Here is a 15,522-nt window from a genome sequence, read left to right as displayed (position 1 = left end):
ACTTTGATCTTATCTTAGTGAATGCTGTGAGATTATGGTCTACAGTATACTTAGTTTCTGCCAAAGTATTTTCAAGTTGCCCCAGCAATTTTTGCCGAATACTGATTTCTTATCCCAAAAGCCTGGACATATATTTTTGTGAAATACAAGGTTATTATATTATTTTACTACTATTTGTTGTATGTCTGCTCTGTTCCACTGATTTACCTTTCTATTTTCATTAATTCTTTTGCTATTCTTGATAGTTTTTCTTCTAAATGGATTTTATTTTTCTAGCTCAATAAGATATTTTTTGGCAATTTGAATAAGTAGATGAATTTAGGTAGGATTGTCATTTTAATTATATTGGCTTTACCCCATCCATGAACAATTAATATTTTTCTAGTTACTTAGATCTGACTTCATTTTGTAAAAAGTTTTTTATAATTATGTTCATGTAATTCCTGGGTTTATTTTGACAAGTGTATTCCCAGGTATTTTATTCTATCTGGTTATTTTAAATGGAGTATCTCTTTCCACAAGACTTCGTTAGTAATATATAAAAATACTGGTGATTTATGTGGGTTTATTTTATTTCCTACTACTTGGCTAAAATTATTGATACTTTCAACTAACTTTTAAATTGAATCTCTAGGATTTTCCACATATTCTCTCATGCCATCTGCAAACAGAGATAGTTTTATTACCTCTTTGCCCGTTCTGATATCTTCAATTTCTTTTTCTTGTTTTATTGCTATAATTAGAATTTCTAATTCTATGTTAAATAATATTGGTGATAATGGGCATCATTGTTTCATTCTTGATTTTACTGGGAAGGTTTCTAGATTATCCCCATTACAAATAATACTTGCAGATGGTTTTAAGTAGATACCTCATAACATTTTAAGAAAAACTCCATTTATAACTATATTTTCCAGTGTTTTTAATAGGAATGTTGTATTTTTCAAAGGCGTTTTCTGTAATCAAATATAACTATATTTCTATTTCTTTTGTTGATCAATTATATTCATAGTCTTTCTTATATTAAATATCCAAATCTTAATACAAGAAAAGGCTTCCTAATAATTAGAGCTGCCTAAAGTGAATTTGATCACTTTGGGGTGTAGTAGGTATTTTGTAGAAGGCATTCTTATTCAGTTCTTGGTTGATCTTGTAGCATTCAGAATTTTAACCAATATGTAGATTTTATTTTAATAATTTCATTTCATGTTTCTAATTTCAAACAACTTTCAGTTTTCTTTGCTAATTTTTGTAACAGAAATAAAGGTTTAAACTGTGATTTAAATTAGTATACAATCTTGGGAAAAGGAACTGTCTCCAAAAAGTATGTTCATTACTACCTCTGTAGCTTATAGTCTTCAAGAGCCTTGAGAAATTAAATGTCTTGCCCAAGGTTATAAAAGCATTGTATATCATGTGTGGCTTGAAACCAGGTATTTCTGACTTGGAGGGTCCATCTTGCCTTTACATTTTTTAATAACATTCATGATCTATATTTTTAGAAGTTCTGCAGAAATTTAGCTCTGGATAAAGGAGTAGTGGGTTGGACTTGAAATCAAGAAGACATGGATTGAAATTCTGTCTCAGATATTAATAGCCATGTGACCCTTGTTCATTCACTTGACCAACTTGAGGCCATTTTTCTGAGTATGATATTATTTAATAATAGTGTTATGGGAGAGAGCTTTAAGGTAAAACCCTGGATGTAGAAAGGTTGCCCTTGTCAAGAAGGACAGACTCCAATAGCTAGCTTAAAAATAAAAGAGATTTATTAATTTGAATATAGGTCAAATGGTTAAATCAAATTGGATAGCTGAGGGAGGCAGAGTGCATGGAATGCTGCCTCCTAGAGAAGTGTTCTGAGCTTTATATACCCTTTCAACAACAGGCCCTGCATGACTAGAGATAGGATGATGATGGCATGTTCCTGAGTCTCTGGAACTCGAGATGGATCATATGCCTCAAAGTCAAAAGGGGGTGGTGACCTGTCCAGTTTAGAGGATAATCAGATATTTGGGATATAAAGTAGATGCTTATTGGGAGCAAGCTGGAAGGTGCCTATCAGTGTTCTTCAAGAATGAGGGGATAGGTCAGAGAGGATCTTCTTAACTCAAAAGTCACCTTCCCTAGCACTGCAGGAATGCAAGGAAAAACCAGTCTTTTGTGTATTCTCTGACCTGGAACACCATCTAGGGTTTTGGGGTGTCTAGGGGGAGCCTGTACCTCCATATCATTAGGAGCATGTGATCTATTTTTAAAGGATGGGTCAAGGCAACTAGATGGCTCAGGAGATAAGAGAGCCAGACTTGCAGACAGGAGGTCTTAGGGTGCCTGGCCTTTAATGCTTTTCTACCTTGGAAAAAATACTTAGCATCAATCCAAGTCAGAAGATAAGAATTTAAAAACAAAATAGAGGATTGGTCAATCCAATGTACAGGAAGTTGCAGAGCCTTTTAGCAGAGTTGTATTTTCCTTCTGATTGGCCGGACAGTAAACATTTAGACCTTCCTTCCAATTTGGTGGATATTTTAAATTGGTGGATTGGTGGATTAATTGGTGAATATTTTAAAAGAAGAAGGAGACTTAAAGATCTCAGCTCCATCTCTATTATTTCATGGAGGGAATGGGGTTCAGTTACTATTTGGATGGATGGATCTCTCTTGCTTCCATAAGCTCTTGGAAAGGTGGCTGACTCTCTGTTTTCAAATGCCTTAGGGAAGGGTATTCTTGTTTATAGATAATGAAGAACCTTTGTCCTTTACCAAAAGCCTTTAACAAAAGATAAAAGGTCTCTGCCCAGGTAGATGTCTCCTGGTTTGGGAGTAAAGTACAGCTTAAAAAATGGACTACCTTATCTTCAGAGGTTGGGGCTAGGGAAAACAAATGGTTTCACATAGAAATATTGCTAATAAACAATATAATTCAACATTAATATTCTTGGTGGCATCCTGGAGTTCTTTCTAACTATTGAGATTTAAGAACATTTCTAAGCCTCCACCAAAAGGGAAGTCTATCAACTATTTCATAGTTTTCATTTTACTTAAAATGAGAAAAGACTTTACTTGGTTCTGTGGTATTGAACACAAATAGAAAGGGGTCCCTTCAAGCCCCATATTGACTTAAAAAAAATCATCATTTGACATTATCTAGTCGTATTTTATTTTTATTTATCCTTTGTTAAACATTTCCTAATTACAATTTAATCTGAATTCCATCCCACATTATAATTTTTTTCTGGTTATATATGGCCAGAGTTTGACACCTCTGATCCAGTCTAACCCACTCACTTTGTTGATTATGAAATAGAAGCTCATGGCTATTGCTGATATATTTCTCAAATACAAAATGAAGAGGATGGTCTTAGAATTTTTATCTTGGTTTTCTTATTTTTAACCTGTAAAACTTTATTTCCCAAACAGTTAAAAAATCCTTTTTCATTCTTTAACAGGCAAGGACAAGGCACATATATCTATGCTGAGACTGGCTCTAAGTATGTTGGTACTTGGTTCAATGGACAACAGGAGGGATCAGGAGAATTCATTCACCTCAACCACAGATACCAGGGCAAGTTTGCAAATAAAAATGTAAGTAATCTTAACAGTGCAATTTTCTAATAAATGCATTAAAATATACTCATAACATGCAAATATTCTCAATGCATAAAAATTATAAAATAAAAATACTGAAACTGAAAATATATTAAAAACCATGGTGGTACCCTGTGAAATGCCAGTTTAGTGTGATGTATGAGAACATTAGAATCCTCTGCCTCACTTTGTGAATCATTATCTTTCCGCTTCTATTTTTATTATCAACAGAGGAACAAGATGTGGATGGAGACTTTGTCTATGAGTATCTCGATAACATTTTTTCTCACATCGCTTTTCTTACTACTTCATTACACCTCTCCAAAAATATTTGTCAAGTCTTTTAGTTCCTTTTTATAAATATTTTCTTCTCAAAAATTGGGAATTTGAATATATTTATTCTTCAAAAAAGATGCTTATACATTTATCATGTAAGTATAAATAAGCTTTTTGACCTCCCTTACATTTTTCGAAAGTCAGCATCTCTCAGGGATTATTCCCAATTGTGTGATAGATTGAATCTCACACAGCTTCCACTTCAGAACAATAAGAAATACATCAAATAGAATTATCAATCACAAGAAAAAGAAACATGTTATAGGGAACATTTACATATAAAGTCTTCTGAAATAGCAACAGAGGACTCAGTGATGATCTCATTCCCCCTTATTACACCCAGTGCAAATGACTTTTCCTTTTAGCTTTGGTTGAAGGTGTCTTCAAACTTGTCCTCTCTTGACAGTAACCCGACTTTATATTCCCATGCCCATCCCTTCATGGGAATACAGTGAACTTGCTCAGCTTTGAAATGGAGAAAGAAATCATCCACAAAACCAGATAATAAACCCCCCAAGAAGAGCCTGATTCTAAAGTCAGGCTGAAACAGTTTCTTCCAGAGGCTATGAAACTGGTTTGAGTGCCCCTTATTTTGCTTAGATTTTAAAAGGATTACAGGATTAAGGGTAGGGCTGGGAGCCATGGTGGATCCTGAATCAGTGTGTTCTGCATCCATATGGAACTGACCTAACCATGTGGTGAAGAAGTTGATTAATAAATTAGTTTAAGATTAAGAAATACTGCCTCTTGAGAGTTTCAGTCATTACACAATCAAACAATGAATCAAACACTTTTTCATAGTCAACAAGGAAATCAATACAACTTGATCTTGTACTCTATGTACCTTTCAGTGATTTGTGTCTCTCTAAAAAGGTAATCAGCTACAGAATTTCATTGTGAAAGTCTTTTCTTTTTGTTTTATCTATCATGATATATATGTATGTATGTATGTGTCTGTGTGAAAATATATACAAATGCACATACATGTATATACCTCAATATGTGTAGATCACTCTCACCAAGATTTCTTAGAGGTGAGAAAGCAGGTATGATTTAATAATTGATTTCATTTCAATCACCTTTTTATATATTGCAAAATCACCTCTGATTTTCCTCCCCACTCGTGTGCTGTTTTCTTTTCTTTCTCAGTTTCCTTAAAATTAAGCGCAGACCCCTCCTGTAAACTTGGTCTGGCACAGCTACTACCATACCATTGTGGAACCTAGAAAGAGTCAGAATTAAAAATCCAGACCCCCTGTATGACATTATAGTGAAATAGGCTTGTCTGTAGGAATTCCTAACTTACAGATCTTTGGTTTCCAGACCTTTCCCCCTTATCTGAAGGAATTCCTTCCTTCCAGACCTCTCCCCAGAAGGAACTCCTACCTTAAAGACATCCCCCTATCCCGCCCTCTGCTGCCTACCACTCTATAAAAACCCAGCTCAGCACAATTGGTGGTCACACATCAGCCTTTTGATATGAGACCCTTAGTTTAAACTAAGATAATAAAGTCCCTTTGCATCTTGCATTGTTGGTTCAGACTCATTTATTGGGATAAATTCTCTGGGCACTACACCATCTTTGTTTCCTTTAAGTGTCATTGATGCTAGTTCATATAATATTAATATTAGCTATGTATGATGCTTTAAGATGTTCAAAGTGCTTTACACATTTTTCATTTGTTTATTTTGAGATACGATGTTATAGTTTAAAGGTTGTATTTCCATTCTTATGGATAGAAAATGTTTCATATATTGATAAATCTTTTATACTTTATAGTCTGTTTTCCTCCACCTAGTTTCAATTTTAAATGTTCTTGGAGTGATTTGGTCTATTTAGATATCATGAAAATTCACATAAAATTCTTTATAGATAATTTGTGTCAAATTCTTTCCCTGACTTAAAAAATAAGTATAGAAAAATTAAGTCTTTTGAGTGGTTATAATATCATAATGATAGCTAGCATTTATAGAATGAATAAAGGTTCACAAAGTACTTAATAAATATTTCATTATATTCTCACAAAGACCTTAGGAGACAGGTGCTATTATTATCTGCGTAGTGTTTAACAAAGAGTACTTATATTTTATCTATTGTTCTTCAAGTGTCTTAAAATACAGATTTGGCATTTTATAAATTTTTTTTCCTTTTTCTTTAGTTATCATTTGAACTTTAACATAATATGCAGAAAACCTTATTAATTCAGACCCTCCTAGTCTGGAGATCATGACAATTTGATCAGGGAATACACCTGAACTTTGCATTCAGTTTGTGTACAGAAAGAATTTGCAAAGAAAATGAATGGTGTTGAGATTACTTAGGAAACAACTCATTTGATAAAGCCATATTTTGGAATTCTCTTAATATGAATGTAAATTAGTCTTGCCTATCCACTTAAGGAACTCTATTCTGTAACAGAATTTAATTCATAAAAGTAACCAATAGGTAAGGCTGCCCCTCCACTCAATGTTGCATGTTGTTGAAGTTGTGCTATGCTATCCTCTGGGAGAGGCAGTGTGATATTCCCGATAGAGGGTCTGCTTTGTAATCCCGACGTCCAGAGCACAAGTTCTCCCTTATAAACAAAAAGACTATATCTCAAAGACTGAAACTTATAGGCAAAATATCATTCTGCATTGATGGAGAGATTTTCTATACCAGTGAAATCATAGGTCTGGATAAAATTTTTACAAATTATTTATAAAGCGTACTCTATTCATATTATAAATTGGACTAACAGAATTGGAAGTAACATTTATTTCTTTTATGCCTAGCCATTGGGCCCTGGAAAGTATATTTTTGATATTGGATGTGAACAGCATGGTGAATATAAACTTGCAGATGTGGTAAGTTTTATAGTAGGTTGGAATTAATTAATTAGTACATTTGTAGGTAATGTGGCATGGCTAGTTATATTACTGCTATAGTCAGAAGTGGTATGATTAAAAAATTTAATCTGGCCTCAGACACTTAATAGCTGTGTGATCCTGGGCAAGTTGCTTAACCTTGTTTGCTTCAGTCTCTCATCTGTAAAATGCACTGAAGAAGGAAATGGCAAACCAATCAGGCTGGAAAAAAAAGAAAGAAAAGAAAAACCTTGGCCAGTTTTAGGAAATAATAGCCTACATTTTTTTTGTTTTCAGAAATAGAAAATTAAAATATTGATAATGTTAACAAAGTAGATTGTATCGTGCCTGCTGCTTATTGTTAAAGCTCAATTCAGCTTATATGTAAAAATTAAAAAATTAACATCATGTAAAGTTTGAGTGTTTTGTCTCTGAGGGTTCAAATGAAATTTACAATGTTATTTGTTATAGCATTCTATAAATTGCTATTAATCATTTCAAGGGTTTGGGCGATGGCATATATTTTGTTTTTTGTAATGGTAGCAGACCTATGTGGTCAATACTTAAAATTTTTGAGCTACTATTACATTTTTCATAGTTAAATTTGTCTTCTGTGTTATATACATGTCATATTTAATATCTAACAAATTCATATCTATCAGCGATCAGGAAATCAATAACTCGGGATTGATATTGATAATTTTTAAAGTCTTTTGATTTTCTCATTTAACTGATAACCACTAAATTTAGTTATTCCATCAACAAACATCTACTAAACAACTATATGATACAGCGAGGGAGAGTGGTAAGTACAGCAAAGATACTCCTGGGTCCCATTCCTGGCTCTGCCTCTTCCTGTGTGACTGCAGACAAGTCATTGAACTTCTCATTACTCTCTATGAGAGGGCTTCCTCCCATTTTTTTGGTATCATAAATGCCCATGGTTGTCTGGTAAAGCTTATGGATCTCTTCTCAGAAAAAATGTTTTTAAGTGTCTAATATAAAAAAGTTTAAAAGGAAATAAAGTATATTGAAAAATGAGCAAAATATTAAAAACAAAAACAAGTTTACAAACCTCAGGCTAAGACTGTCTTCTCTAAGAAAGTAAATTATAGCCAATTTATGATCTATAATCACTGGAAAGACACAGAGCATCAGGAGTTACCTCTATTAGTAAAATTTTCAGGGAGATCAGGTAGAATATACCATGATGTGTTGGGTAGTAGGGGAAATATAAAGTAAAGCTAAGATACTGTTTCTGTCCTCAAAAGGTTGATAGTCTAGTTGAGGAGAATAATACTTGTTTACTCAACCAATATATATTCAGTGCCTCCTATGTGCCAAAGCATCATGGTAAGTGCTTACTTTAGGAAGACAAAACACAAAAATGAATTAGTCCCTGCCTCCAAGTAACATTCTATTGCCACCTGATTTTCCTCCTCAGCTGATTATGCTTAACTCTCAGTCTTCCTTCTGAATTCTATCCACTCAGTGTTCTAGCCTGCCACCCCAAAAGCATGTAAAAAACCCTAAAAGCCCCTTATTGATTCCTCCTTTCACATACTGATGAATCATTACCTCATCCCTATTTCACCTTCCCTCATTGTCCTAGAGATGTTCTCTTCTGTATTACCTTGCTGTCTATATAACATTGATTTATGAAGGAATTTTCCCTCTGAGAAATTAATTCATTTCCTTACCTACTCTCCTTCAAATTTTTCTCATTAAAATGTTTTATTCCTTAAATCATCATTAATGATCTCTTTGCCTTCTTAGTGTTAGATGAAAAAAAATACCAGAAATATTCTTCCTCAACACACATACAGATTCATGTCCTTTTTAGCCCTAATCACATAAAAATAAACTTTATTTTCTTCATCTTTCATTACTATCTCAAAGTGTTTAACTTTCTATTATATGCTTTCCTTAGAGTTTTTTTGAAGGGATAATTCAAATTCTTTTTATGAAATATTTGAAGGGTTTTGTTATTTGTTTTTAAAATGGAGGCTCCACTTTTTAAGATATGTAATTTTGGAGGTACTACCTATTTCTTTTATATTCCAATTTCTTCTTAGTTTCCTTGTAACCACAGAGTTGTACTTTACTATTCTGTATTGTCTTAGAATTTGAAGGCTCATTTTCCTCGTGGCCTACATGAGGAATTCTTTTATACTGCAAATATAAAATTTGACTGTATTGTTCCTTGGTCAGTTAAACTTGGGATTTCTATCTGTTGATGCTCTGTGGAATTTCAACCTGAACTTTGCCACCTACTTCTGATATTTCTGAGTAATTTGGGGAATGATATCATGAGACAGTATATTCAGATTTTCTTTTCCTGCTATTTATTTTTGAGACTTAACCATGATTCTTAGGTGATCTCTTTTGCATTTTATCTTCAAATTCAGTATTTTTGAGCCATAGGCTTAGAATATATTCTTCTCATCTTATTTTTCATGATTTTATTCCTTAATTTTTCTCATAGTTCTGAATTTTTTACTTTCAAATGTTTAAACTTTTTTCCATTTTACAAAATTGACTGATAAGAATTAGTCTTTTGTTCTTTCTGGCTATAATTGGCTGACATTCCTTAAGTGCTCTAATTTATGTCCTCATTTCTTTATCTTCTTTTAAAAAATCTACTCTTTTGAGCCATTCTATAGATTCCTCAAATATTTTTGTCATTTTAGTAGTCTTGCAGAATTTGTTATATCTTTATTTTCTTTTGGAGATTTTGATTTACTTTCCTTTGTGACTAAGAACTTGTCCACTGAGTTAGATCTTCAAATGCTGACTTCAAATGCTTTAATATTCACCTTTAGTATGTCTGTCAATCTGTTGATATTTCGAATGGGTTCTTGATGAAAATGTGTTAATACCTTTTCTTTGGAAGTTCTAACACAGTTATGTTGGAACTTACGGAAGAGGCTGTGTGAGTAGAGAGAAGGGGTGTAGAAGGAACTTGTGTAGCTAAGGAATATGCTTGAAGACTCACATGCCAAGAGGACAAATGGAAGGAACAAATAGGTGGCGTATGGGAAGGGGAGTCGTGGCGAAAGAAGCAACTACTTTTAATACTGTTGGGTTCCTGATGACCTAAGCTGATGTCATAATGTTGCTTTCTAATACTTGGAGTATCTCTGCTGTCTGATGATGGTGCCACTTCTACTAGATGTGTCTTCTCCAATGAGGATTTCTTCTTTACCACTGACTTTTTTTTTTTTTTTTTGGCAAATTCTTTATATTTCCTCTTGTTTTGACAAGCATGCTAGAGAGCTGAGGTCACCTCTAGCGACGAAACCAAAGCCAGCTATTAAGCAGCCAGAAAGCTACGGTAATCGAATACATGACCATTTCTCTTTTTGCACGTTCTATGTTTTCTTCTTCCAGAAGCTGGAGGCGTCGATTGAGTTTGATGATCTGCCGTCTTAGAGAAGCAGCATCTACGACAGTCACATCATCTGGTGTTCCTACAATTGCTGTGTCCAGAGCTGAAAGGCCATATATGGAATCGTTTTCTGACCAGCTGTCTGTTCTGTCGTACAGCATTTTCACTCATGGACCTCTCCCTTTTCAGTCGTCCAGCTAAACGGACTTGTTCTTCATTTTTTGAGGGGTTGGAGGGACAGTTCTTTCTAAGTTCCAGAAAATCAAGTGGTCCCTCACTTAGTGTCAGAACCCAAGGAGGTGTTTTTAACGCCAAGGGTTTGAAGGTGTTGACTGGATAAGGTCAAAGTCTGCTGGTCTCGAAAATGGAATGTCTTCATTATTACCTGCTATGACAATCCTCTCTGGAACCTGCATCGTGACACTAGCGTGCGGGACTCCTTCTTGGAACAACGGCTCCAACTCGGAAGGTGGCGGAGCAACTTTTAATTTTTCTGGAACCCTCAACCCTCAGTGTATTCCATCTCAGATTGAATGCGATTTATTTCTGCGGTGTTGCTGTGGGAGGAGGAAATGCTGCCCCACTCATCCTTCCTAGAGGGGTCACTGCTTGTTCTTTGATTCATTTTGGCAATTGTATGGGCACCTTTACCAGGACTATTCAACGCTGCTACCCTGTACCTCAGCTCAGTTTACTTTACATAATTACCCTACAGATCTAGGGGTTTTTTTGTTTTTTTGGAGGTACAGCTCTTATGTACAGATAAGAGCATGGACACTGCTTTCCCAGCAAAGTACTCCAGCTATGGCTTGCTATCCACTCTCTGCTTCTGTGCTTCATATCAAATCCTTGAACTTGTTTCAACTGGCATGTACTCTATTTGTTACTTCGTTCTTCCTAGAGCTCCGTTGGTGAAGTCACCAGCATCGGCCTGTCGGACCGGCTCCCCTGGTGGCTCGGGCCGAGCGCTCTGAGGCCATTGGCCAGGCGCATGAAGACGCCCGGGACAGGCAGCCGGCTGGATGAACAGGCAGCCACTGGACTGCAGGGCAGCAGATCCGAAGAGAGAGAGATGGGTCTGGCCCTTTAGAGGATAACACTGACTTTTAGGCTCCAGCTCTTCAGGGCCATCTGCTAGGTTTTCTGTACCATCTTACTAATGTAGAGTAACTGTAAAGTTTTCCTTTACAAAAAGCAGATTATTCCCTATAGTCCATATCCAAGGTCACCTGATCTAGCTAAGTGCAGCTCTGCAACTATCCCGAAGACCCTGAGGCTAAGATTATCTCTTCTTTTGACTGCTGGCATCTAGGGATAAATTCAAAGTCCTTTTAGACAAATATTTAGGGTTAGTAACTCCTATTTTGAAAAAAAAATCCTTACCTTCTGTTTTAGAATCAATACTACTATTGGTTCCAAGGCAGAAGAGCAGTAAGGGCTAGGCAATGGGGGTTAGCTAGGAAATGTCTGAGATCATATTTGAACCCAGAACCTCCCATCTCTAGGCCTAGTTCTCAATTTATTGAGTCACCCAGCTACCCCCTAGGATTAGTAATCCATGATTGGAATTGTGTGCCTAAAATCAATTGGGGGGCTCTCCACAAACAGTATTAAGAAGCTGGGAGGCAGCAAAATTCCCAGAGTCCTTTTTGAGTTACACATAAATGAAGTTTAATAAGGACAAAACTAAAAAAGGCTTTGCCCTCTATTCCTCTTTCCCAAATTCTTGTTGAAGTACTTTTCTCTTCTAGCAAAATCAATAATTGGCTTACAAAAACAAACTATTTTCTGAGCAGAGAAAAAACTTATTATTTTTCTATGCTACCAAGACCTATGGGGTATAACCAGTGAAAAAAGAACAGAATTTGGATATTGAGTATCATGTGAAAGGATCAGCAAGTAGGCCAGGTTTGGTGTATCAAAAATTATGTGGAACAGAATCAAAATGTAAGACTGAAAAGCTAGGAAGGCTCTAGGTTGTAAAGGCTTTTTAAAACCCTTACCTTCTATCTTAATATCAATATTAAGTATTGGTTCCAAGGCAGAAGAGCAGCAAGGGTTAAGCAATTGGGGTGAAGTGACTTGCCCAGAGTCACACTGCTAGGAAATATCTGAGGTCAGATTTGAGCTCAAGATCTTCCATCTCCAGGCCTGGCTCTCTATCCACTGAGCCACCTAGTTGTCCCTTGTGAAGACTAAAAAAAAGACTATTAGTTTCTCTTTTGTGGTGCCAAAGAACTGTAAATCGAGGGGATGTTCATCAGTTGGGGAAAGGCTAAACAAATTGTGGCATATGATTGTGATGGAATATTACTGGGCTGTAAAAATGATGAGTTTTTTTTAAAAACTTGGAAAGAACTACATGAATGAAATGAGTAGAACCAAGAGAACAGATTTAATAGCTGAGGAATAATTTGTGTTTACCTTCAGAGAATGAACTGTAAAATGGAAAAACAAAAATGATCATCATATATGTTTATACATGTCTGTTTGCCCAGTGATACCTTCTTTCGTGTGGGAAGGACAGGAAGGATTTGAAAAACTTGGAAATAAATTCTTTTAATTAAAAAAACAATGAGAGGATTGTATATTTGATTCTAAAAGGAGGTATAAGGGAGTTCCTAGAATTTATTGAGTAGGGTAGTAACAAGGTTAGACTTGCATTTTAGGAAATCACTTTTGCATCTGAATGGATAGGACTGGAGAGAAATAAAGCAGGAAGACCAACAAGTGGAGTATTGCAATAATCCCTGTTAAGAGATGGAGGGCATAAACTGGGCTGTAGTTTTATGAGTTGGAAAGAAGGGGACATACATGAGAGATGTGCAGTTAGGATAGATGGGACATAACAACTGGTTGGATATGAAGCATGTGAGGGAGAATTTGAAGATGATAACCAAGTTCTCCTGTGGTAGTATGGTAATATCTTCAGTAGTAACAGAGAGAAGAGATTGGGGTGGGGTGGTGGTAAGGAAAATAATTTTCTTTTAACTAGTTGAGTTTTCTAATGGGAAATCCATTTTGAGAAGTCTAATAGACAGTTGGTGATATTTATTAAAATAAAAAATTCCGGAGGTAAGCCTGGATATAAGGAGAAAGGTTATGAATGGATAAAGAATTTAAGAATCATCTGCATAGATAATCAAATCCATAAGAGGCGATATTACTAACTGAAATAGTACATAGGGAGAAGAGAAAGCAGAGGAGAGGTGAACCCAGGACAGAGCTTTGAAGGACATTGATAGTTGGTGAGTGTGACTTTAAGAATGATCTAGCTAAGGAGAGTGAGAAGTACCAGTCAGAGAGGAAACAGGAAATAGGGAGTAATAAAAAGGAGGGTATATTTAGGGAAAGATTAGTCATTAATATCACAAGCTAACTTTGGAGGAAAGATCATTAGGAAAGGCTTATAAGGCAAGAAATAATGGAAAAGAACCTGTGATTAGGGTCCAGGTGAGAGGAAGAGAAGAGGGTCAGCAAAATGAGGATTGATTGCAATATAGAGCACTCAACCTTCTTTGGGGGAAATTGACAGTAAAACTATAATAGAGGGGGACTTCAATGTATCCATTTCAGATCTAGACAGTTTTACTGAAAAATAAGCAAGAAAATTAATGACTGAAGAAAATTTTAATAAAGTTAGATATGACAGATATTTGATGGTCATTGAATGGGAAGACCAAGGAGTGTATCATTTCTCAGTTGTGCATGATAGCTTTCCAAAATTTTACAATATATACAAAAAGCTTTGCAAAGGTAGAAAAATAATCAAACACATCTCTTAACTGACCACAATTACGATGAAAAATATATTCAAAAATATGCTGAAGAAAGTATTAAAATTAATAAAAAATAATTTGGTTCTAAAGAACTGGTGGGTCAGCAAATAAATCATAGAAGGAAGACATAATTTCATTAAAAATTATGATAAAAATAGCATTTTCCTATGTTTTTTGCCCCTGGTACAACTTCTTTCCTTCCATGCATCCTGATTGGTCCCAGTTTCCCTGATGTATGTTTAAGGGCATAAAAAGTCTCAGTCACTTGTAGTAGAGGCTTCTCTGATTTGGGGGAGGTGCTTGAGACTGTAAGTCATCATACTCTGATATAGCTCTACATTTCTCTCCCTATCTCTGTACCTACCTATTGGACTAACCAACTAGACACGTTTCTAGATGGAACCTAGGGGGTCTTCATCAGGTCTTTATACAGAAAAGCTAGAAAAGCTAAGTGTTACTTTTTCCTGTAGGATAAAGCAAACTTCCTCATTCCTCTTCAGTAACCTGCCAGTGTCTCATTTCATTCCAACATCAAACCTGAACTAAAAGGGTGATAGTGTTAAAGATACACTCAAAACATATGCTAGTGTAGGAAAACATCCCCAAATTTTAGGGATGAAGCCAAAGCAATTTTGGGGAGAAATTTTGTCTCTTTAAATACTCATCAACAAAAGAAAGATCAATAAGTTAGATATACAACTTGGGGGAAAAAAACCCTAGAAAACATTTTAAAAAGTGAAAACACTAAAATAAAAATGAAAAAATTAATAAAATTGAAAGCAAAAATTCATTTAATAAATAAAACTAGTTTTTAAATAAAAAATGAAATTGTCAAACAATTAGCTAATTTTAATTTTTAAAAAGAGGGGAAATCCAAATTTCCAGCATCATAAATGACAAGAAAAAATTCACAGCAAATAAGGAATAAAGAAAATTATTGGATATTATTTTGTTCAACTACATACCAAAACTAAAGTAATGAATAAAATGGATGAATATTTTTTAAAAAGATATAAAATATACAGGTTGATAGAATTAAACAGCCTTTTCTCAGAAAAAAAGAAATTAAATGAGTTCCAAAAGAAGGAAAAAAAATCTGGGGCCAGATGGATTAAATAAGTAAAATCTATCAAACATTCAAAAGAAAAATTAATTCCTTTTATGATACAAATATGATTTTAATAATCACAAGAGGAAAAAAAGTAGAGAAAGAAAACTTTTATAAAGACCAATATCCTTAATGAACATTTATGTAAAAATTTTGCATCAAATCTTAGAAGTTGCTGCAACTTATCAAAAATATCATATAGTATGACCATTTGGATTTATTATATCAGTAATACAGGATTATTGTGATATTAGGAATGCTATAATTAACAGATTAGTTTAATAACAAAAGCAAAAAAAAGTATATGATTTGTAAATATAGAAAAATCTTTTTACAAAAATAAAACACCTGTTTCGATTAAAAAAGAAACCAACCCTAGAAAACAGGAATGAGGACATTTTAAAAGTATAAGTAGCATCTATCCAAGAGCAAGAAGTAATATTTCATGTTAGTGTGATAAACCAGAAATCTTTCCAA

General features: G+C 34.7%; 1 protein-coding gene and 1 pseudogene across 1 annotated transcript in view; one reads left to right on the top strand and one right to left on the bottom strand.

Annotated features, from left to right (window-relative positions):
• The window catches only part of LOC123239586 (radial spoke head 1 homolog), a 44,007-nt gene that overhangs the window by 16,286 nt on the left and 12,199 nt on the right, over window positions 1–15,522 (top strand). The window contains exons 5-6 of the mRNA XM_044666850.1: window positions 3,449–3,584; window positions 6,699–6,770. Of these exons, the coding sequence (XP_044522785.1) occupies window positions 3,449–3,584; window positions 6,699–6,770 (208 nt within the window). The remainder of the gene's footprint in view (window positions 1–3,448; window positions 3,585–6,698; window positions 6,771–15,522) is intronic.
• Window positions 10,059–10,783, bottom strand: LOC123239587 (annotated as a pseudogene).

This window comes from Gracilinanus agilis, chromosome 3 (genome assembly GCF_016433145.1).
Source record: "Gracilinanus agilis isolate LMUSP501 chromosome 3, AgileGrace, whole genome shotgun sequence".
Lineage (NCBI taxonomy): Eukaryota > Metazoa > Chordata > Mammalia > Didelphimorphia > Didelphidae > Gracilinanus > Gracilinanus agilis.
The sequence above is the reverse complement of the archived record's forward strand: the minus strand, read 5'-3'. Positions and strand labels throughout refer to the sequence as shown.